The 23,762-nt window shown below is 30.9% G+C and overlaps 4 protein-coding genes across 4 annotated transcripts; 2 read left to right on the forward strand and 2 right to left on the reverse strand.

Annotated features, from left to right (window-relative positions):
* The first annotated feature begins 1,373 nt into the window (after positions 1-1,373).
* Positions 1,374-2,382, forward strand: LOC101263658 (uncharacterized). Its single transcript, XM_004249823.5, has one exon. The coding sequence runs from the start codon at positions 1,508-1,510 to the stop codon at positions 2,072-2,074; it is 567 nt and encodes a 188-aa protein (XP_004249871.1). The 5' UTR covers positions 1,374-1,507; the 3' UTR covers positions 2,075-2,382.
* A 928-nt stretch (positions 2,383-3,310) lies between these two features.
* On the reverse strand, positions 3,311-10,195 carry LOC101263069 (uncharacterized). Its single transcript, XM_004249821.5, has 7 exons — positions 9,842-10,195; positions 7,449-7,478; positions 7,144-7,239; positions 4,952-5,066; positions 4,042-4,354; positions 3,910-3,964; positions 3,311-3,762 (listed from the first exon to the last, which is right to left on the reverse strand). The coding sequence occupies exons 1-7, from the start codon at positions 9,998-10,000 to the stop codon at positions 3,688-3,690; spliced, it is 843 nt and encodes a 280-aa protein (XP_004249869.1). The 5' UTR covers positions 10,001-10,195; the 3' UTR covers positions 3,311-3,687.
* Positions 10,196-14,176: 3,981 nt separating this feature from the next.
* Positions 14,177-19,140, forward strand: LOC104644444 (WAT1-related protein At1g68170-like). The gene is made up of 7 exons (XM_010314161.4): positions 14,177-14,479; positions 14,794-14,856; positions 14,950-15,066; positions 15,162-15,414; positions 15,494-15,649; positions 15,747-15,898; positions 15,975-19,140. The coding sequence occupies exons 1-7, from the start codon at positions 14,307-14,309 to the stop codon at positions 16,198-16,200; spliced, it is 1,140 nt and encodes a 379-aa protein (XP_010312463.1). The 5' UTR covers positions 14,177-14,306; the 3' UTR covers positions 16,201-19,140.
* LOC101263366 (patellin-1-like) lies at positions 16,325-19,082 on the reverse strand. The gene is made up of 2 exons (XM_004249822.5): positions 18,846-19,082; positions 16,325-16,992 (listed from the first exon to the last, which is right to left on the reverse strand). The coding sequence occupies exons 1-2, from the start codon at positions 19,080-19,082 to the stop codon at positions 16,624-16,626; spliced, it is 606 nt and encodes a 201-aa protein (XP_004249870.3). The 3' UTR covers positions 16,325-16,623.
* Positions 19,141-23,762: the final 4,622 nt, after the last annotated feature.

Genomic DNA, 23,762 nt, shown 5'->3' on the forward strand with positions numbered 1-23,762 from the left:
CCATCCCATGCGTTTCTCATTTTGTTTTTCTTTGGAATAAGAGTGTATCGAAGAATTTTATAAGTACGGAATAGAATATATGTAAATTTTATCATTATTTTATAGAGGTAAAAATATTCTTTTTACAGATCATTGACTCAACTGCGATATATATCAAAGTAACAATACACGGAAGCCTAATACAATACCCAAAACATAGCATATAACAACAAAATAGTACAATAATTAGATCAACACAAACACTACAATAATACTATTATATATAATGATAATGACAAATATCAACCCCTTTAGCTAAAACAACACTACATACACTATCTACTATCCTAATACGTGTCTTTCATATCCTCCTACTTAAGTGTTCGGTAACCTCAATTTTGGTCATATTTTGTGTCTTTGATACTTCTTAGGCCTATTTTACCATCTCAGTCTTACTTTCTTTGTTTTGTCCATTACGAAAGTTATTCCTATCTTATCACGAATATCCACATTTCTAATATTATATTATCACTTCTAGTGTAACCATACATCTATCTTAATATTCTCATATCCGCAATATACATCTGCTAGACAAAGTCAGTCTAATGACCACTCTATATAATTTACCTTTGAGTTTCGGTGGTACCTTCCAAGACCCCAGATGCGAGTCAGCACTTCATTAAGAAATAAATATACGAAAGAATAATTTGGGAACAGTAATAATAGTTGGGCTCAACCATATTAAAGTGGGTACATGAAACACATCATCAGACCCAAAACTCAAAGGCTAACCCAACAAGCACTTCAACAAACGGCCATTTGTTGCATCAAGTCCAATATACAATCGGTAATATAATACATTTTTTCATTACTTATAAATATATTTGTTACGTGAATTTCTAAATTATAAATCGAACACCATATTGATATAATTAAAATGCTTATTAGCTTGTCCTTGCAAATACTCGTCATTTTAAATATCATAATTATGGCATAAATAAAATAAATAAATTATTACCTAATATGTTAAAGACAATATTAAAAACCCCACAAACATTTTAAGACAAGACAGGAGTATAATTAATTAATCTCATACTAATCCATATACAATCCAACATTGACCCCACCCCATCACGTTTCTATGCCGTTAAGCGTTAATAAGCACTGTATGAGTCGGTCATCGTACGTGATGAAATTGTTTCATTCTTAATAAAAATATTTTATTTCGAATTTGAATATATAAAAAAATTATATATAAGTGTTGTTTTTAAATAAATATTATTGCGTGTGATTTAAATTTAATATCGAAGAGATAATAAAATAAAAATAGAAATATCATTATTTTCTTTTTCTTTTTAGGTGTAAAATAAAACATGACAAATAAAAATAAATCGAGCTGTGATCAAACTCTACTGTCACCTTGATATTCTAACCTTCCAACTATCATCGCCCACATGTTGACAGTCACACTGAGTGTCACCATTAAACTCCAAAACTTCTCTCTGTTTTTTTTCTCAAGCTTTCTCCAATGGCGGATTACGATGCCGCCCCAACCCATCACCACCCAAACAATCTGATCCAAAAAGAGACCGCTCTACAAGCAATCAACACAATAATCCAGCTCCATTTCGAAAAAACTCTCGAGAAAAAACGAGCAATCGATTTACAAAAAAAGGAACTATGGAAAATGTTTCAACATTTCTTCATCTTTTTATCACTCATCTTCCTGGGTCAAGCTCTTTCTCCGAAGCTTCAATGCCGACATTGTTGGATACCCATTGGTCTTCTCTCGTTATCCCATCTGATTTTCTACGTATCTGTAGCCCAAACATTGAGATGCATCAATGGGTTTAAGTATCAACGGAGATGTCATAAATTAACATTAGGGTTAGCTACAGAAAGGTTAAGGCAACTGAAGATGAGGATTAACAATGGTGGGGTTGAAGAAATTGGGGATGAATTTGAAATACATTATCAAGAACCACCAGAGAGTTATTTTGGTAAGTTTAAGAGAAATTGGGCACTGCATTTTGGGTTTTTGATTTTTATTTATGGATTTATGGTTTCTTCCTCTGTTGTAATACTCTGTTTTTGAGATCTTCAAAAGAAATGAACTTTGGTTAGGGTTTTGGGTGGGTGGAGGAGGGGCAATTTTGGGAATTTTGATGGAAAATATTTGTTGTAATTTTTAAAAATATTTGGATGAATTATGGGTTGTGATTTTTTTTTATTTTTTTTGGTAGTTTTGTTTATTTAAAATTGTTGATATGTACATTTTTGTTTTGTAGGTTAGTGCTTCTAGATTTTCTTTTTAAAAATATCATATTAGGAAAGAAATTTGTATTCGGGGATGGAGTTCGACCAAATTTAAATTAATGACAAAAAAGATGACTTTATATACAAGAGGGCTCGAATCCGTATTTATCAATTCTTATTTGTGAGAATTGTATATTATTCATCTCGTGTCATCTGTTGTTGACGTAATGTTATTTGACTTGAAATAAAATTTATAAAAAAAAGAAAGATTTGATATTCATGATACATAATAATCTTAACAACTTGTGTGATTGGTTATGAATCGTTCCATTTTTAATTTTAAAACATAATAAAAAACATTATTATTTGAACGAACTAAAAAAACAATCAAATGAAGTATTTATTATTATATTAGTCTGATATTTTTTAAATAGTTTGAAAATTTAAATCCAAATATAAGAGGGAAAAAAGGGTGAGAATTTTGGTATATGTGTATGCGTTTGATTTTCTAAAATGAGTTAAAATTGTACTTTTTGAAATCTAAAACTTTATTTATTTTAAATATGAGTGTTCATTGAAATGAATACTATTATGAGTTATTATTCTTGTTTTAATGGTTTTGAATGTTTAATAAATGTGTATATTCTTTTTAGGTATGTTTGTTTTAATAGAGTTAAATGGAAAACGAAAATGAAATGAATTAAACACAGTAGCTCACCAATAATGAGAAAGCTGCCACATGACAGATTAACACTTCTCCATTTGTTCCATTTCTACCATATTGTTAAACCTATTAAATGCCTTTGAATATATCTTGATAATTTTTTTTTTTATAAAACTATAGTATAAAAAACAATAGGTTAGTAGCATGTACAAAAAACAATCAGGAGGTGGTAAAAATGTTAGTCAACAGTAATTTTTTAATTCAAATTTTAAGTTTGAATTCTAGTGGTACAAAGTCACGTAATAATAGTTTTGAAATTGCTATCATAAAAAGGACACAAATCATTATTACTGCCAAGCCAATCTATGAGCTTCACAATTATTAAAGTACAATCACCTATCGAGAAAAATATTATATCTTTTAAAAAAAACCATTATTATGTATAGTCAATGTATAATTTCCACGATAGTTATGACTATGTAGTACACTTATAACTTCAAAATTCTGATGAAATTCGATGCGATAATACAGGTATGATAACATCCTATTTTCAGAAACCAAGCAACTAGGGTATGTTATGCATGGATGTTTGGTTGTATACAAGACTCCAAAATTTTATTAAATACATTTTCATGACGACTCTGCTGGGAAAGAAAGAGCCCCCATTATTGCAAGAGCTAAATTAGAACACATAACACTCAGCTAGCTAGCTAGCTATTATACTAAGAATGGTGATGTTGGCTTCTGAAACTCCCAAGAAAAGAAGCCATAGATACGTCAGATAAAGGTTAAGCTGGGGAGAACGCGTTGCACAATGACTTGTATGCAGTGACACAAGTTTTGAATTTCTCTTCTGCTGCTGCCTGCACAAATTCAATGACTCGTCTCGTGAGGAGGACTCCAAGAATACGAATGAGTAGCTAAATTCCAAAACAAGGTTTCAAGAAAGGAACCAGATAGGCTATTGTAAGTTGTCACGTAGGAGGACAAACAGAAAGTGTAAAGCTAACCTGTGAAGGGCCTTGATGTTTATCAGGATGCCACTTTAATGCTGATAAGCGGAAACTACAAGGACAATAATAGTGTTTACATTAGTCTTCAATATAATCGAGTATGGAGAGCACAAAACTACTAGAACTTACGCATTCTTGACATCCTCAATCTTCAGAGGACCTCTTGGGGGCAAACCGAGAATTGTTCTTTCTGAGGAAGAACCTATATGACACGATTCATATTTGGATTCTGTATGTGTCTCGTTTTCAGTTTCATTATCCCATCTGTAATGCCTTTGTTCTGACCAGTCTGTTTCTTGTCTTCGGGAGAACATATCTTCAAAAGTAGATGATTTACCAGGCCTAAAAGACCAAGTGTACCACTTATCACCAAAAGTTGCTTCGAATACTGATTCAGGATATTCATCGAATTCTTCATATAATCTCCGTTTCTTCATTTTTCCTAAAAACGAATAATTAACGGTCAATGAAGGCTACCTACATCCTTCAATAAGCTCAGTATTGCGTCACCATCAACCATGTAAAGATAGATTAGCAATCAGAAAGCATAACAGAAGGTTATCTAAAGTTATGACATACATAACTTTGTGACAAACATAAAAAGTCCAATTTCCGTTCTTTAAAGACGCATTAATTCAAGTGTTCAAATCCTTGCAATACAACTCCTAGATGGAAAAAATGCAAAGCAACGCAAGTTCATCCCATTTTACTTAGAATGACAGCAACCAACTCACGGCCAATAAACCTTTTTTATTTGGAAGACAAGCATTGGGATCAATCTGAAAAGGCATTGGTTTCGGCATGTTTCCTGATAGGTAACCCACTAGTCCAGCTAGTAGGTGGGCAGTAAAGGAGCTTTCGAAACTATCCCAGCGTCAAAGCACCAAATTTCAATAGCAATATATATTTCAGTCATATCTGGTATTTAAGAATCTCAAGAATGGGGCCAAAAGGTTGAACACACTGATATTTTTCAGTTTGATATAAGAATTTTCATTAAAAACAGAGATCCAATTGTGAAATGAGAGTACAAACTCACGCATCCTTCTCCTTGAGCGATCTCTAAGACGAGCAGCGGACTTATATTCACTTTTCTTCTCTGAACGATCATCCCGATCCATATCCCATCTATCATTTATTGTTGAAGATTCATTCTAGTAAATTATTCAACAAGAAAATAGCACATTGTCCATGAGTAGAACAAATATTGAGGTAAAAATAGTGAAATGAGAAGAGAATTTAATATAAAAAGAGTATTTGCATGCAATTGATCAGATACTAAAGTTCAGAAGCTGAACACATTATACTATGCGGACTTTAAACCAGAAAAGGTGGTTCATGCTTTGGAGGCTTGGACCACAGAGGAAGTTAAGCAAGCACACTACAGTAGACCATAACTTCCTTAGAAAGCAGAAACCCACAAACAGAGTCAAGATGCAAGGGCGAAGAAAGGCAAAGCAGTAAAGATCAAAGACAAACTATACATAGGATGAGGTATAAGTGAAAATTTCATCACTGCTTCTGTTACTCCATCTTTTCCTTCTATATACGAGGAGATTCGTCTTACTACACTGAACTAGTGAACTTGGTCTATCCTCATTACACCTTGATACCTTTGATCATTATGTGACTTAATGCTACAATTGCAAAATGAGTTGTTCCCTCATAGATCCGCCTTTCATCCTCCTAGGATTCCTCAATTCACTTCAAAAGCAAACAGAGGACAAGTGAGATTCATTGAAAAGACAGAAGTTTTTGTGGTTGATTAGGACAGGTTTTTAGGTTACATGAACAGATCAAGCGTCATATTCGGAAGCAGACATAAAATAGTTTTTTCTTTGGTTGGGGTGGGGTGAGGAAGCGGATATGTTCTAGAAGAAGAGAAGAGAAGAAACAAAAATAACACATAAGAATAGGTCTCGAACTTCTCTCTCAGTTCTTTGGGAACTACGTTAGTATTTCATGGAAATTCTTGTAAAGAGAATGTGACAGGGTTGAGATGCTTCTTGCTGGAGCTTTCTTTTGACAGTTGCGGAATGGCACCGGTGACACTTTTACTAGCGACCGGATGTTTGATGGCTGGAGCCAATGTTGCAAAGGAAAAGGAACCTTTTCTATAAATTGTTTTTCGCTCATGTTTGGAGTATTTACTGGAAAGAAGTAGGGCATACCAAGAGATTAAGGCTTAGTCATGATGGTGTGCCTACATTAGGTTCAATGTTGGCTAGGAGTCTTTTTAGTCTAGTTTAGACCTATAGTGTTGGTGAACCTCTAAGTTATTGAGTATTGGGAAGAAATCAATCCAAATGGTAAGAAATGAATAATCAGGATTCACATAGTTGATCCAACAACACTTCATTTGGTGCAAAGATATTTCTTCCTTATATAATGATGACATATCTTCTTGGAAGAACTTTCTTTATGATATTTCTTCCTTATATGATGATGACATATCTTCTTGGAAGAACTTTCTTTCTTTAGTTGATTATTGCAGTTGGCTATTTGCTTTAATCCACTTTTTGGGGAAACTGGTTCCTCGCATTCCACTGTAGGTGGTAAATAATAATTGTTTCTTTTAGACACCGATACATATGTGAATGCAATCTTGGTGATAAGCTAATGATATCACAAATGTAATCTATCAATAAAATACTATCTATTAGCCTGATTTTGGTAAAAGATGGAGAACATAGGAACTCCTATTGGGAAGGACCATAAACAGAAAAAATAGCAGAACTGATTTTCAGTTTTCCAAGATACAAAATGACCTTGCGTTCAATGATTGAGGTCAGCAATAGCGATCTAGGATGTATTCATGTCGTTTTGGAAGATGATTCCCTTGATAAATGTAGCGTTTGGTTATTTTCACATGCTAAAAGGGCAAATGAATGTGTAAGTCGTCCCTTTTGCAAGTATTTCAACTTGTACTTCATATCACTTCAAGTCTTCAACTACCAAGTAAATACTATTATCAACCTTCCATACTCAAAATGATTACTGGAATGACACCCTGTACCACTTCTATTGTTGCCTCAGGTCACCTACCTTATGTCCAACCAAACACCGGAAACTAATTCAGGAAACAAACTAATCCAAAGAAATTATTTTAAATGAAAACAATTTATGTCACTCCATAAAGAGAAAGAAATCCCTTATCAAAGACAGTTGACCTAATATAACTAAGACTAAGATTTACCATATCTATGAAATGAAAGAAGATTAAATATATACCTCAAAAGAGTTTCCAGATGCCCCATAAAAGAGAAGATTTTTCAAAGCTTTTTTTGAGTCAGCACGCTTTTGACGTGTTTCATATCTGATATAATTCTGAAAAATAAATGAAAAGCTGAATGATAAATAAGAAAATGAGGAGGACAAGAGAAGTTAATAGATGTATTACATGGAAAGAAAAAGAGATGTTAGGAAAAAGAATACATAACTGACCAGAGAAAACCAAGCGAAAAAACTCGTGAAGATATCTCTAATCCTAGCCAATTTCAAACACTATAATATTGGAAGCTGGTGAAGATATTTACCTTAGTTGGCTGCTGACTTCCTCTAAAATCCTGCAGGAATAATCTATGAAAGGTCACATATGCAAACTGAAGAAAGATACTGCTTGAACTTAAAGGTAACAAGCATGAAAATACACTGTGAATGAGCAGAGAAAACTAAAACTGAGTGCAGAAACACAATAATTTCCTTAAATCTACCAGTCTCAAATGGGAATATCGGAACCCTTTATTTGGGGGGTGGGGGTGGATAAGGGAGCATACTGACACTGCATATACAAGCAGACATAGAACAAACCACCTCCCTCCCCTCATACTCAAGGAAAAACCTTTTCACTTAATACTACAATAGAGAATTGAAACATAGCACATATAGGAGGAAGAAGTATACTCCATTCTTGGTGTAATTTTAAGCAGTTTTTTTTTTCTCTAACCACTACGCCTACCGAGGTAACATTTTAAAATTGGACAAACGAACTCCAAACCTTATCTTATTTCCTAACCAAAATAATTTAGCATATCTATTTCACCAAGAGCACGGTGAACTGGCGCCAAGATTTAACCATGTTCAAACAAGAGACATGTGAGGTTTTGGCAACAATTAACTGGCTTAAACCAGCCTGAAACTGGAAAAGAATGACAAAAACCTTTGATTTATTAACCAATTCCTGCTTTCAAATAATGAACTGGCCCCTAGAAATGGGTAAACAGTCTAAAACAGATTAGTAAACTTAAGTGGCAGCCAAACATTCTCCATTTCAGATCGTCTCATTGGAACCAATAAGAGGTGCTGAGTATATTTCTGCTATGCATTATTGCCTGAGAAATTCTAGTGACTAAGGTGAGATAACATCATTCTGTGTCCTCCAGAAATTGATCAATACTGGAAGAAATCGAAAGAACAATATGGGCAAGCCTCAATGTGCTTATAATTTATAAAGGACCTTTTTTCGCCAATTCAGGGAGTGAAAAGTTGCTATTAGCCAAAAGGACCAGATTGTCTACACCATGATAAATTGACAGCATAAGCCTTGCTTTTGATAACCAAAAGCATAAGCCTTGTTGACTTAAGAGAAGACACATAGGTAGATTCAGAGACCGTCTCCAAAGGCTCTTACTTATTTCTAAATTTTGGAGGAGATACATTTGATGCTGATGCTTAGACCTCCATATCTTTGCTTGCACGTAGAGGGATTGAGTGTTGGTGCAAGGAATAGAATCAAACAATTATTATCTATAAGAAAATCAACTACAGATAACTTGGTGGAGATTTAATGGCTAAGTGCAGGGGTGGATGTAGGCTTTATGATATGTGTTCGACTGAACCAGTAACTTTGGTGTAATCACTATCTATGTTCCTAGAAATTCAGTAAATACGTACAAGAACTAAATTTAGAACTACTTAGAACTTGCCTTCGTTGTCCTACAATCCAGTGTCCATAAAATTCAAATCTTGGATTCTCCTCTAGCTAAGAGGTGTGGTTAAAGCCACTAAATATGACTGGAGAAAGAAAGGCATATGTAGCACGCCAAACACTGAACTATTTCAAATTTATTTAACTACTTCTACAGACAAAGGTTTCAGATCCTACTGAAGTCATTCCAAAAGAACACCTCCAAGGCTAGAAAAACTTAGTTAACTGCTTCCACCACACACTATTAAATCTCAAGTCATTGTAAGATACTTCCGCATGAAATAAAACTGTTTAATCGCTCATTTCCTAGCTCTAAACCTATTAAGAGGTAAAAGCTTATCCTTTCTCCAAAACTTCTGAAAACAGGTAATCTAAATTAAAATGGGGAAACGTATTGTACACGTGCAGGACACACAAACTGATATAGTTACTGTCTTTTTGCAAATGGAAATTCATAAGCATGAATGACACTGTTTGCAAAAGTGCTGAAAGAAGGAAATCAATCCCCTTGAAATCACACTGTCACATAATTTTAGGATAAGCTTAAAATGGCGGAGCAGCTAAACTTAATGACGTAAAACACCTCTTGAGAATGATTATTGCACTTCCATATGAAAAAATGCACTAGTGCTCTCAGCAAACAAAAACACTAGGTAATTTCTTCCCATATGCCTAGCTTAGTTGACAAAGTTACCTAGTTCCTATTGCTGGTGGGAGGTGTTAGCTATCTCGTGAAAACACGAAAGCTGGTCTAGAACACCACAGCTATTAAAAAAAGGTTATTTTGCAGCTACTAGTCTACAACAATCAAAGATCAAATCTTTACTTTGCAGCTCCATGACTACAACAATCAAAGATCAAAACTTTATCCATTATTATCACATATCTAAATCAAACAACAATTACATAACCTAAACTCTACGATATTGCCAACAAACTAAGCAAAAAAAAAACTCAATTTCATTGTGTTGTGCAACAACAAGAAAAGGCAAGAAAACTCACAGAATTCCACTTATTTTTCCATTTCTCAAAGCATATTGAGGTCGAATGGAAAGAGCTCAAATGGGTATTTTGTGATTGTGTAGAAGATACTATTCTTGTGGATTGAATAAGTGAATTCTTCAAGATCAAAACATTACGCCATTTGGGTATTACTTGCATTTTCTTAAAAATTTGAAAACGACCCAAAAAGTGAAATACCAAAGATAAAAAACTGAACTTTTTTTTTCCCGATCTTTTTGTACAAAGAATGAATCATCAATGGTGTTTTTTAGTTGCTTGCAAGTGAGGAACGATGGAAGGAGCTGTTTTGGGGGGGAAACAACGTAGTATACACAACATCGGACCATGTTTGACGCTTGACCTTATACATTTCATTGGGCTTTATATTTGGGCTTTGAGTTATGGGCATGTGAAATATGGGCCTTAAGTACATTTCTTGAAGGGCCAAGTGCACAAATAATCGAGTCGAAGTTCATAATTTTTTTAAAAAAATTACATAAATCTCATAGGGTTAAGAGTTAATTACATCTTATTTCTATTCTTTATCAAATTACAAACTCCCTTCAAATTATAGGATCTCGGATACATCAGGAAACATGTGGATTCAAGCTCAGGGATTGCGAATGATAAATTACTTAATGAGAGGGATATATCTGAAAAGGGATATAGATGTATTAGGGAGATGATGGATGTATCAGAGAGGGGAGGGGAGTATCCAAAAGGGGATAGGGACGTAGCCGAAATGGGATAGGGATGTAGCCGAAATGGGACCGGAATGTATCCGAGAGGGGATAGGGATGTATCCGAGAGGGGATAGGGATGTAGCCGAGAGGGGTTAGGGATGTATCCAGAGGGAAATAAGTGTATCCGAGAGAGGAGGAATGTATCTGAAAGGGACATGAATGTAGTTGAGATCGAATAAGGATGTATCCAAGAGGATATCTTCGTAATTATTTTAAATGGTAGGAAAGTTTAGAGATTATGACAAAATAAGATATATATTTATGTAATTTTTTCTAAATTTTTTGAAGAATTTTGTAAACAACTATCGTTTGGACCATTATGAATAATAGTTATAGTTTTCCTAATTGTAGTCCATAGCTTAGTTTAGAGAGGAAAGAGATAAACGAATCAAGAGATAGAGGAGAGAGACGAGCAGGGTATCTTAGATATAACATGTATCTCAACTAAAATTGAGATACACGATATTTTTTCCTCTATCTCCCAATCTTGCACACATGCACACATATTATGTTTGAAATAAAACATAGATATACAAATACACGTTATATCACTTCTTAATCCAGATAAAATTCTCATTATTTAAATCATTTTTACATAAATTGATTTTGCTTCATGTCTCTACTTTAAGAAATGAGCTTAAGGCCTAAAGTCATTAGATAGAAGTAAATACCAAAAATAAATATTAATTGAATATTATACAAAATATTTATAAAAATTGATATATTGCATAAAAAGTATAAATAATATAAAATAAAATGAAATATTATCTAATTTTTGAAATTTAAAATCAAATCAATTTTCTTTTTAAAAAACATTGTTTTATTTAATTGGTTAATTCAATTTTGGATCGATTTTTTCTTTTGGCTTATACATTTTTTTTAGGGTTCTCAGGGTGTGCGTTATCATGACCTTAACTTTTGAATCGTGACAAATTTTGTTGTTAGAAGCCAAAAATATTTATTTTGTAAAAACAAAAAAGAGCACCTTCTTGAAATACAAGGCATTTGACAAATCAATAAAACTGCTTTTAAATGGAAGCAAAAAACAAATATTCTATTGTTGGAATCTGCTTGTTAGACAATTTTTTTGAAATAACTTAATCTTGAATTCTGTTGTGTTACGTGAGAAATAAAGTTAAAAAAAAATTCAAAACCAAATATAAGAATATCAAAAAGGTGAATTGACTTGAAATTTTATAGTAAAAGAGTAAGACTCCAATTTCTACCTATCACTTATCAACCTTTGATCAATGTACATAAATGTAGAACAAATGTGGAATAAATAAACTATGACTTTATTTTATTTTGTCAAACAATATGCTAACAACTCCACATGATACGACTACTTTAAAGTTGTACAAAAAGCCAACTTATCAGCTAATTATGAAATGATCATAATATTTTTACTTCATCTTTCTAGTAAAAAAGGTATTGAAATACCTTAAAGCGCTCTATCGATAATCACGTATCTCTATTTCATTTAATAAGTTGTGATCACAAAGTTTCATGTATATAATATTCTAAAAAAAATTCATTAGTCAACAAATTATAGTAGCTATTTATTTTTTAATATAAATCTTTCATATGATACGAACAATCTCTTCCGTTCTAACAGAAATCAGTCTAAACTATGTACATATCAAGAATGTCACAAAATTATATTTTACAACATTGAACTATACGTTAATATCTCAGAAAATACAATTCCTTAGAATAGTAAAAAAAATTGCGTCATCAAAAAATAAGTCGACATTTTAATGTCAACAAACTTAAACAACTTACCACTAATTAAAACCAACAAATTGAGTGATCATATAAACTTGCTCTATGAGTGGAACTTACTTGTATTTTATGTATTATTATCATAACAATAAATTGATATTGACCCAACAAAACACATATATAACCATAAAGTAATCTACAATTAAAAAATTTGCAAATTTTTACAACTTAACAAACCTATATAAAGGTTATTTCTTCCAACAATTAATAGACTCCATATATACCAACCATCATACATGTTTAGAGATAGATGTCACGCTAACTCTTTGTTGTCTACTTTATTTTGGGATGGACAGCCGATACATATATTAGGGTCTGATTTGATTCAGATTCGAGATTTTTAATTAAGAATGAACAAGTTTTCACGATTTTATTATAATCCTGATTGATTCTTGTCTTCACGTCTAATAAAATTTAAATTCGCGAGATCTTTAATTACGAATGAGGGAATATTTATGACTTTATTTTGACCTTGGTCGGTTCTTGTCCTCATATCCATGCAGCCTAGCTCAAATTTAAGATTCTCTAATTAAGAATGAAGTAATATTTATGACCTCATCGTAACCTTTATTAGTTCTTGTTTTTTTATCCAGCAAAGCTCGAAGTCAAGATCTCTAATTAATTAAGAATGAATGACTATTTACGACTTCATCGTAACCCTACTTGATTCTTGTTTTCATATCCAACGGAGCTCAAATTCGACATCTCTAATTATAAATGGAATATTTACGACTTCATTGTAACCATGTTTAGTTCTTGTCCATATACAACATGGTTCATCAAATTCGAAATCTCTAATTAATAACGAAGGAATATCTACATTGGTTGGTTCTTCTCCTCATATCCAACGGAGCTCAAGTTTAAAATCTCTAATTAAAAATAAAGAAATATTTAACTCTTCATCATAACCTTAATTGGTTCTTGTCTTCGTATCAGATCTCAAATCCGATATTTCTAATTAAAAATAAACAAATTTATAACCATGGTTGATTCTTTTCCTCATATCTCGTTATCTTCTTTCTATAAAAACATAAAAAAGTGAGTTGTTGCCTCAAGCTTGCAATACTAAAGTAATTAAACTCTTTGTGCCCTTATAGCATGCCACATTGACACAATATTAACTATAGTCGTTCGAAGTTTGTGTATTTACTCAATTATATATTTTATATCTATAAGAAGTAGTCTCTTGTTATTCTTATTACGTCACTTTCGTTAATATTCACATAGTCAAAGAGTTAATACAATTTAAGTTAATTATGCTGCATGTGATCAATCTCATTCTAAATAACCTGAATAATCAACCTTATAATTAGACTAAACAATCGTTAATCAATAAAAATCTCAAATTCAAGCCATAAGAACAAAAAAAATTTCTTTAAGGTTTACACTCTATCAGTTCAAATTAGTCTGATCTCCGATGCATGCAAACAAAAGATCATGCACGTAGAAATGTGTGACTTAACACATGCAATTGTAAGAACTAAATTAGTTATTTATTCAATATTTTAAAATAAAATTTTTAAATATACAGAAAGTACTATAAATTATATATTTTTTTCATATCAATATAATGAAAAAATACATCTTAAAATACCAATCAAATTCATATTGTTTATCTATTAAAAAGAAAACTATAAGAACTAAAAAGTAACGTGAACCAGTAATATTTAACTTTTGTTGAGTTACCTAAATTAAGGTTAAGGCCAAACTTAATGAAAGCAAGATAAGTGTACTATATATAGGTGGGACATGTGATCACCTTTTTTCTACCAAAATAAGAAGTATGATGAATATATATAATATTATATAGTATATATACATGAGCATGTTAATTGATTTTAATTAAACCAATAAAGAGAGAGTGAAAGGAAAAATTATAAGCACAAAACAGTTTGTGCTTTTTTTAATTATACTTTCATTCTCTCTTATTGAACATAATTATGACAACTATGAAAACAGTTATTTTAATGGTGCTAAGTCAAATTGCATCTGGAAGTGTTAATATTTTCTACAAAGTTGCTGTTGCTGATGGAATGAAAGTACAAATTATGGTCTTTTACAGATTGTTTTTTGCTACTGCTTTCATGGTTCCTCTTGCTTTCATTATTGAAAGGTTAATTTTATAATATTTTTTGGAATTTGTTAATTGTGACATTTGAAACCTTGTGCTCTCTTGTTCGAGCGTTTGTTCGTCGTTTAGATTCGTGAGTGAAATTTCTGTCTTTAAGGTTATTTGCACCAGAATAGTATCAAGACGTTTGTGTCTCGGCCCTTGATCAGATAAATTTGTTTGATACTTAGTGCATATGATGATTATATATAATGTCAGAATTCACATTAATGATCCTATTTATAAGTAGGAATTTATTATTAGTTTAATGAATATTAGCTTGTTAATGTATATGTATATATATATTTTGCATGCAGAAAAAGAAGACCAAGATTAACTTGGACAATACTGTTACAAGGTGTAATTAATGGATTATTGGGGTGAGAATTACAGCTAAAATAATGAAATAATTTTCAATTATGTTACTATATAATTAAAAAAAGTTCAAATATAAACAAATATTTATTTTACAGGGCAGCACTTGGAAGCAACTTATATGCAGAGAGTTTAATTTTCACAACAGCAACATTTTCATCAGCTATGTCTAACCTCACTCCTGCAGTTACATTAATTTTGGCTGTACTTATAGGGTAAGCAATCTACTTTTAATTCTAAGATTGTGAGGTCGAGTTTCTGTTACGTCAAGTATGATCAAACAATTATTTGTGGACATGAATATTGACAGGATGGAAAAATTGGATATATATAGAGTAGCAGGACAAGCAAAGTTGTTTGGAACTTTATTAGGCATTGGAGGAGCATTGATACTGAATCTTTATAAAGGAATGAAGATCCCATTACCATCTATGAATATACATTTGCTTCATAATACTAATGACACAGCAACAACAGCACAACATGCAGCTTATAATGATATTTGGGGATCAATACTTGCATTTTTGAGTTGTGCTTCTTATGCATCTTGGTTGATCTTTCAGGTAGGGGTGTGTGTGTGTGACGGAGAAGTTATTTCTCCGAAATTTGGTTGATACAATGTACTATATTCTTGAACAACAGGGGAGGATGAGGCAGAGGTACCCAATGTACTCAAACACTGCCTTAATGTGTTTTTGTGGGGCTATCCAAGCAGGGATATATGCTTTTATTAGAGAAAGGGATTTATCTGCCTGGAAACTTGGATGTAATATCAGACTTTTCACTCCTGCTTATTCTGTACGTCTCTAGATTCAATCTCCAGTGGCTAATGGATACAAAATCCGAGCATCAACTCTTAACGCTATTCTTGATTCTTATATAAGCATTGTTTCAGGGGATTGTTTCTTCTGGATTAGGAGTGACAGTAGTAGCATGGTGCACAAAACAAAAAGGACCTCTCTATGTCTCATCGTTCTATCCGTTAGCACTTATCTTTGTAGCCATAGTTGGTACGATTGTCCTTCCCGAGGACTTGTACCTTGGAAGGTTAGAATCTACCTGATGACTGTTCATTTCAATTAAATTTCGATCAAGAACTAACAATGTCTTCTAATGATGACAGCTTAATAGGATCAGTATTCATCGTTATTGGCTTATACGTTATGTTATGGGGGACGGCCAAAGAGAATACAGTAGCTGCAGCTGAAGCATTGAAACATAACGACAATGGAGTCATTGAGATCATCTCATATGCTGGAATAAATCAAGCTACTGCTGCAGTAGTCCCAGAATTCAAAACTGATGATATAATTATTCCAACATCGACTGCAGCTCATCAAGAACCATAACCAGAAGAAACCAACTCATATATCGATAAATGTTCAACAGTTAATTATTATAGTTCCACTTTTACTGATTTAATTCAAATAGAACTCAAGAATTTGTAAATCAGTGAATAAAGAACAAGACAAGTTGTGGAAATTAAGCATATTAACCTGTATTGCAAGAAGCTAATGATAAGAGTATGTTTAAACATGCCAATAATGAACAAGATGAAATATATAATGTGTAATAGAACTCAAAACAACGACGAGTATATGACAATAAACAAATAAAAGATTAAATCTTTGATCATCACAACTTTGTCAATCAACAAAAAAAAATCATTTCCACGCGTTTTTCACCATGCAATCTTCAAGCAATTTACTAAGGAAGCATAGTTTCGTTCTTCAAAAGCTTTCCCATTATGGTTCAAATTATCACTACCAAGACTAGCTCGACTTCTTTTCTTCTACTACAGTTACCTTTGGAGCATCTTCGGCTTTCGTCTCCACGTGAGTTGGAGCAACTGGTGCCTCTTCTATTTTCTTCTCTGCAGGAGTCTCTACTGCCGGTTTTGCTTCCTCTACTTTCTTCTCAGCAGGAGTCTTAGGTTCTGATTTCACTTCATCTATCTTCTTCTCCTCGGAAGGCTCCACCTTGGGAGCCTCAGCAGTAATTGAGGCCACTTCTAGTGCTTTTTCTATCTCTGAAGTTACAGGAGCATCAACAACCTTCTCAACTTCTTCTGGCTTAGCTTCTGATGGTGTGATCTTGGATGCCTCCTCGTTTACTTGCTCTGACCCCTTACATTCTTCGTTCTGAAACAAATAGATGGAACATATCATATATAAGCTAGTCAAACACTAACAAGTAATATCAATTCAATGCATCCCTTGTTGTTCTTTGTAGCAAAACTACCGTACTTAAAAGGTACCTATTGTGAACTAAAAACATGACTACTTCATTCTTTCCATGTTGCGGCAACTAGCTTAACACTCATTCTGGCCATAGATTTTGAAGTTGAAACTTTAAACTTTAGAAATTAGAGTGCTTTGTGGTTTTAGGAACTTGAAGTTATGTTTGGACATGTATTTTACTAGGACAAAATACTTAAAGTTTTGTGAGAGAAAGTCCCAGAAACTGGTTTGAGCAAGCGAAAATATTAAAAGATCAAATTTTGAGTAAAATTTCATCGCTTTTGAAGATAAATGTTCAAAATCTAAGTCAAACGCATGTATGTAGAGGGAAAAGGAAATATTTTCTTTGTTTTCTATCAAGATGAATATTTCCCACTTTTATTTTCTTTCCACTTCAAAAGTTTTGAAACAAACAGGAGCAGGAGAATCTATAGTAACTTTTCTCTTTCTTTTTGTCTTGAAGTATATTAATTGATTCTGACTCGATATAAAATCTAAACAAGTAAAAAAAACTTTTAAATATTATAATTTTAAACATGTTACGTAGAAATTTGAAACTAAAGAATCGCGGAAAAGAAAAAAAAAAGTTAACATAGTACTTACTACATGAAAATCAATGAAACAAAAAGGCAGACAAGACTATGATAAGAAGAGTATATAAAACAAAGGAGAAGAAAACAAATTAGTGGTCCATTCATTACCAAGAAAGCAAGACCATGTTTGGTTGTCAACAACTCAAAATCCAAATAAACATCATTACCTAGATTCTTTTAGACCACAAATATAACAATTAATCTGTACTTCCACTACATTATCTCTGTTCCAGCTAGGCAAATCAAACAATAAACAAATTTAACATCAACAAATCTTATTTTCATTTTTTATTCAGCGTTTGATATCTATATAAACATTCAATCAAATTTAAAATCTTATGACAAAATAGTTAACACTCTCCCACCACAAAAAGAAGTGATGTTTTGATTTGAGTATTAAGGGCATCTTTAAAGAAAGATAAATGAATACCAACAAAAATACTAATTTAAACAATAAAGCGATGGACCATATATTATTATGATGACAGTACAACTTCATGTCCCAAAAATAATTACATGTTGGTATAATTTAATAACATTCATTAGGTCTAGAAGTGACGTTTATGACTTTACTTAATTACATATACCTTCCACAATAACATAGTCCATTATTATCAACAATCACTAATAAAAAATCATTAATCTGACTTTTCTTGCTTTCTCATAGTCAATAAAATGAATTATCAACAATCAAATAACATTATCAGTACTAGTACACGTAAAAAAAGATAAAACTTAGAAGCAAAAATACATTTTTTATAGAAAAAAATATGTCAATCTAAACTATCATTAGATTCTTATTTTAGTAAAATATATATATTTTTATATTATTTATTTCCCTAAATAAATATTAGGAAGCGAATGAACCATATTATACAAAGAAATTTATATGATTTAATTGAGAATAGTTCGTTGATTAAGTATTTGAACTAAATTCAATTTTTTTTTATTCCTCGTGACTTTTAATATTCTCTATTTTGTAATCCTCTTCGGTTTGTTTTTGTAAGAATATACAACAGATTCAAAGCGAAATAAAATTATTTATTGTTTAAAAAAAATTATTAGATTCGAAAAAAATCAACAGAATAAATAGGGAGTACAACAGCGAACAGACAAAAATAAATATAAAATTTAAAAAAAATTGAAAAAAATAAAATTTACCTCTTTGAACAAGTTAGATAGAGATCGGCGTTTTTCAGCATCGTCGTCATCTGCAGCAGCAGCATCGGCCTCAATTTCCTTTTTCACTTCTACTTCCGCCACAACCACCACATCCTTGGCGGCGACGGCTACTTCCGCCGCATCCTTGGTGGCGATTTCAGTCGCCGGAACATTTTCCGGTGCGGTTTCCGGTGCATCTCCTTTCAAATCCTTTGGCTTCGTTGCACAAGCTCCCATTTTTTTTGTTGATTTTCTCTTTTTTTTAGGTTTGAAGGGTTTTTGATTTTTGGAGAGTGGAGGAATGAAGGGGAAGAGAGAGATTTTATATAGATGGCGGGAAGGAAAGTGGGATTTTATTTTATTTATTTTGATTACCATTTTATTTTAAAAAGGAAACAAATATAATACCCTACTATTTTCTCAGTCACTTTAATTCGTTTCTTTAGAGTCAAACTATATAAGGTAGTTTGTTAACTATATAAATATAAAAAATTATAATTTGTAAAAAATAGACAAGTATAAAAAAAAAAAATTTGACCCAAATTATCACTTTAAAAACACTCATCTACTTGACTAACTAAACTTAGATAGACTCTCTCCTAAAAAAAAATGTAATAGGACATAGTAAATGAGCTCAAGCTCTTATAAGACCATGAAGATTTTAGTAAAGATCGAAAGAAATATTGATAACATTCGTAAAATTGACAAAAATTTAAGACGTTGATATAAATGTTATATTTTATAAATGATAAAAATTTCATATATGAAGGTTAAAAGGTTATTTAAAAAAAAAAAGTAAACCTCTCTTTTGAATATTTTTTTAATTCCTTTTATTTTGTTTCCTCATTATATTGTCATCATAAAATTTCTAAAAATGTATTTTTGAGTTGATAGATACCAAAAAATAAAATATGGGGCTTTTAATGCCAAATTTTAGGCAAGTTATAATGGTAATATTTCTAATTTTTCCTAGCATTAATTTTTATTTGCTTTCTATCTTTTGTGATGCATTTTTGTTTAAAATACTTTTTTATTATATATTTTACTACTCCTTAATTATTAATTTTCCTAAATACTTCATACCATATATTTCTCTCATATCATATAATTTAGAATTTCATAAATTGTAAACTATATTTTCTCTTATCTTATATTTTAGGATTCCTTAAATAATAAATTGGAGAAAATAATAACTAACAATTTTGTACAAATTGTATATTTTTCAAATCATGGTGGTCAAATAGCAAGAGTTAAAAAGCAAATATAAAACAAAATAAAATCTAAGCAATGAACTTTATGTAAATGTACCAAGAAGCATACTGTCCTAAGCCAATAGTCGAACATAATTATTTAAATTTTATTAATTCTTGAAAAATATAAGCCAAAATATTATAATATTTCTCATATAATTATTTTATGTTGATATATATAAATATGAAACTAAAAAGGAAAAATAATAAAGAGACCAATTATTGCCATCGAATATCTCCCGGAAATTGCGGAGATTCGTGTTTTGGCAGTCAGTATTAAGGACCAATTTTCTTCCAAATAATAAAAAATATTTAATTCCTTAATTACATCTAAATTAATATTATTTTCTTTTTTTCCCCTTTATTATTTATTACATTACACAAATACTAATCTTATTACATTGATTTATGAAATTGTAGGGATATCTAAGGTTCTTTCTTATCTGTATTCTTTTTAATTAAGTTTATTATATAAAACTTATTCGATGCAATATATGTGTCATTTGCGAGCTATATTTATCGTTTTTAAAAAAATCAAAATTCTTCATATACTATCATCACTTCTTCTTTCAATCTTTTTGTTGATCGGTTGAATTTGCAATAAGATTTTATGGTTTTCCATAAAATCAAATGAGCAAAGATCATGTAATTATGTGCTAGCCACGTTTATATTTATTGAGATCACGTCTTTATAATATGCTCACTTTAGTTAAATCATTATGCATGATTAGGATTTTTTTAAAATATTTTTTTTGGTGATTGAAATGTTATGCACATATTAATTGGTTTCAAATAATAATGTGAGCCATGCAACTTTAATTTTCATCTACATTTCATGTGCCAACTCAACCAACACCTTCTTTTAAAACTCATATAGAGTTAATAATCTCCTACTTGTAAATTATAAAATCAAATTAAAAAGAAATCTTGTAGCAAAAAATTTGACTCAACTCGAAGGTTATCAGTTCAAGTTATTAATGAAGCAAGAAAGTGAAAGCTTCGAGGCATAAGAAAAAAGGAAAGAAATAATTTTCAATTTTTTTTATATAAGCTTAATCGAGTTATAAGCCATTGGTTATTAATGTGGACCTAACGATAATTAAAATACGTATGCATCAATAGAAAAATATTGAAAAAGTTGCAATGATTTTATAAAAGTGCATTAAGTGGTACATTAAAAAAATAATTAGAATCGTAGCGTAGAAATTGTCTATCTAATGCCAGCCAAAAGTTTTAAAACATCAATTTATATCAAGGTCCATCATAGAGTTTTTTTTTTAATCTAGCCAGCTGCTCATATAGTATTTAAAACTTTATTTTATACACCCTTGGTTATACATTAGTTGTCAAGGTTACTATAAATATTTGCTTTAATTTACCAATTGTCAGTATAAAATCAAAATGAAATTAATTACTCTTTCATTTTTTTTAACTTGTTATGTTTCGCTTCTCAACAATGAAAATTTACCAACAGGCTGAAAATTTACGTAGCCAATTAGGGATGCTGCCAACTTGAGGTTAGGAGGTTCATCCGATTCTCTTCAACAAAAAATTACGCTATTTATATATAGTTAAAATTATTTTTATGTGTATATAATAGATTTTGCACCCTCTTCGACTAGTTTATATGTTACTTCTTTATATTTTGTATTTTTTTCATAAAAATCTTGATTCCGCCACTAAAACCAACCAGTTGAACTACTAAGATTTTGTACCAAAATATCTACTTCTCTCCGAAAAAGGTGTAGGACATAAAATATTTATTGAATAATAAGCCACTTCCTACTATTTTCAATAAAAATCATTTTCACCAAAAGGGAATATCCTTTCAAGTTATTTTATTTTAATTATTATATATATATATATATATATCACAACCCCAACCATAACCTGTATTAAACGTTATTATCAATATTTAATACTTGTACCTAATCATACCGTCGAAGCACTACTTGATTTTCTAACATTTATCAATTTTAATAATTATATTCTTTTTGAAAAAGATATATTCTAAATATCAATCGAGCACCATATAGATTCTTCTTCCAATTAAATTAAATATCATGTTATCTAGTTACTCCATCAATTATCGAATGCCTATTGAACGTAAGAAACATGAAATCGAGTTTAGATATAAATAAATTAGCAAAGGATTGGATGGATTAAGGGGCTAGTATATTTGAATTAATAGAATTAGTCAAAGAATACGAAAATTGGTATTTTTGTAGGTAAAATTTTTAGTATTGAAAAATACTAAGTCAATGTAATAGAAATTATTGTTATAATACTTACCATACACGACGTAAGAGTAACCCTAGATAATTAATTAGGCATTTAATTAGTCATACTTTCTAGAAGTAATTGGAAAATTAAGCTTCTACTTTGGAGATTACTACTAAGAAAGAATAATTCAAAATTATACAACTTAGTTATTCGTGAGTAAAAAATTGTTTTGCTTGTTGGCTATATTTTTTCTAATTTCGCGTATTGGAACTGAAAAGGTTATTTATTAATAATTTTCTACTTCTTCGCCTTTATCTTATTATAGGACATAATGGATCATGAATTGTTCACGTAGATTCGATCTAACCCGATCCAACCCCATTCGATAAAGCTTTTGAAATAAAGATGAATACAATTTTGAAAATAAAAGTGAAACATGATTTATGTATATTCGTTCAAATAATATATATTCTTAATATCTTTTTGTATATCTATGTATATATGCGTTACGCACATATGTAAATAAGCATATTTGTGTACTTTGGAACTTAAAATCAAGAAATACATACTTTCAAGTTGATTATGTTTGTTATTTCAATATATAAAACGTAATTAGTGTATGCAAAAATTCCTTAAGCTATTTATTGAGATATCAAGTAATGCGGGCATCTAAGCCCATGGAGAATGTCATAAAACCATCAAGATGGTTTCAAATATATACAATAAAAAAAAAAAAGAAGTAATTAGTTTACAATAAATATAGTTACGTTTTATTTACGTAGAAGTAGTCAAAAGTCATACATAGCTTTATGACTATATAAATAACTTATTTATACGTGAGTTATATAATGATTATATACAATAATACACTCAAAAAGCTGAATATAATTTCCCTATACATGAAGTACTACTGATTATTCAATTCTGACCAACTCAAAAGCACCTCACAATCCAAATTTTAGATACGAAATCATCTCAATATTTCAAGTCTTTTGATATATACACTCAAAACTATTTACACTTTTAGAGCATGTTTGGCTTAGCTTAAAAGCTGGTCAAACTGACTTAAAAACTGATTTTTGACTTATTTAGCTGTTTGACAATAGTCAAAATCACTTATTTTAAGTTAAAAAACTTATTTTAAGCCAAAAGTTAAAAGCTGGGTATGCATGCTTTTTTTTTTCCAGCTTATAAGTTGTTTTAAGTTGACCACATTTTTACTTTTTTGCCCTTAATATTTTTATACAATCTCCAAATTACCCACATAACCCTAACATCTCTTTCTTCTATTTTTCCCTTTTCACGTGTGGATGATAGACAATTACTATTACTAATGAATGAAAATAAAATAAATCTTAAATCTTTCAAGTGATCTATTCGAATTATATATTATTAAAATGTAAAATAAGTTGCACATATAACTTAAATAAAAATTTATATTCCT

The sequence above is a fragment of the Solanum lycopersicum genome, chromosome 11 (genome assembly GCF_036512215.1).
Source record: "Solanum lycopersicum chromosome 11, SLM_r2.1".
NCBI lineage: Eukaryota > Viridiplantae > Streptophyta > Magnoliopsida > Solanales > Solanaceae > Solanum > Solanum lycopersicum.

Bases quoted from the DNA above. Each gene is read 5' to 3' on its own strand.
- LOC101263658 (XM_004249823.5), top strand. From the start codon at position 1,508: ATGGCGGATTACGATGCCGCCCCAACCCATCACCACCCAAACAATCTG.
- LOC101263069 (XM_004249821.5), bottom strand. From the start codon at position 10,000: ATGCAAGTAATACCCAAATGGCGTAATGTTTTGATCTTGAAGAATTCA. The intron at 7,479-9,841 runs GTGAGTTTTCTT...TTATTCCTGCAG, and splicing joins GGAAAAATAAGTGGAATTCT to GATTTTAGAGGAAGTCAGCA. The intron at 3,965-4,041 runs GTAAGTTCTAGT...TTGTCCTTGTAG, and splicing joins ATTGAGGATGTCAAGAATGC to TTTCCGCTTATCAGCATTAA.
- LOC104644444 (XM_010314161.4), top strand. From the start codon at position 14,307: ATGACAACTATGAAAACAGTTATTTTAATGGTGCTAAGTCAAATTGCA. The intron at 14,480-14,793 runs GTTAATTTTATA...TTTTGCATGCAG, and splicing joins CTTGCTTTCATTATTGAAAG to AAAAAGAAGACCAAGATTAA. The intron at 15,415-15,493 runs GTAGGGGTGTGT...CTTGAACAACAG, and splicing joins CATCTTGGTTGATCTTTCAG to GGGAGGATGAGGCAGAGGTA.
- LOC101263366 (XM_004249822.5), bottom strand. From the start codon at position 19,082: ATGGGAGCTTGTGCAACGAAGCCAAAGGATTTGAAAGGAGATGCACCG. The intron at 16,993-18,845 runs GTAAATTTTATT...TATTTGTTTCAG, and splicing joins TATCTAACTTGTTCAAAGAG to AACGAAGAATGTAAGGGGTC.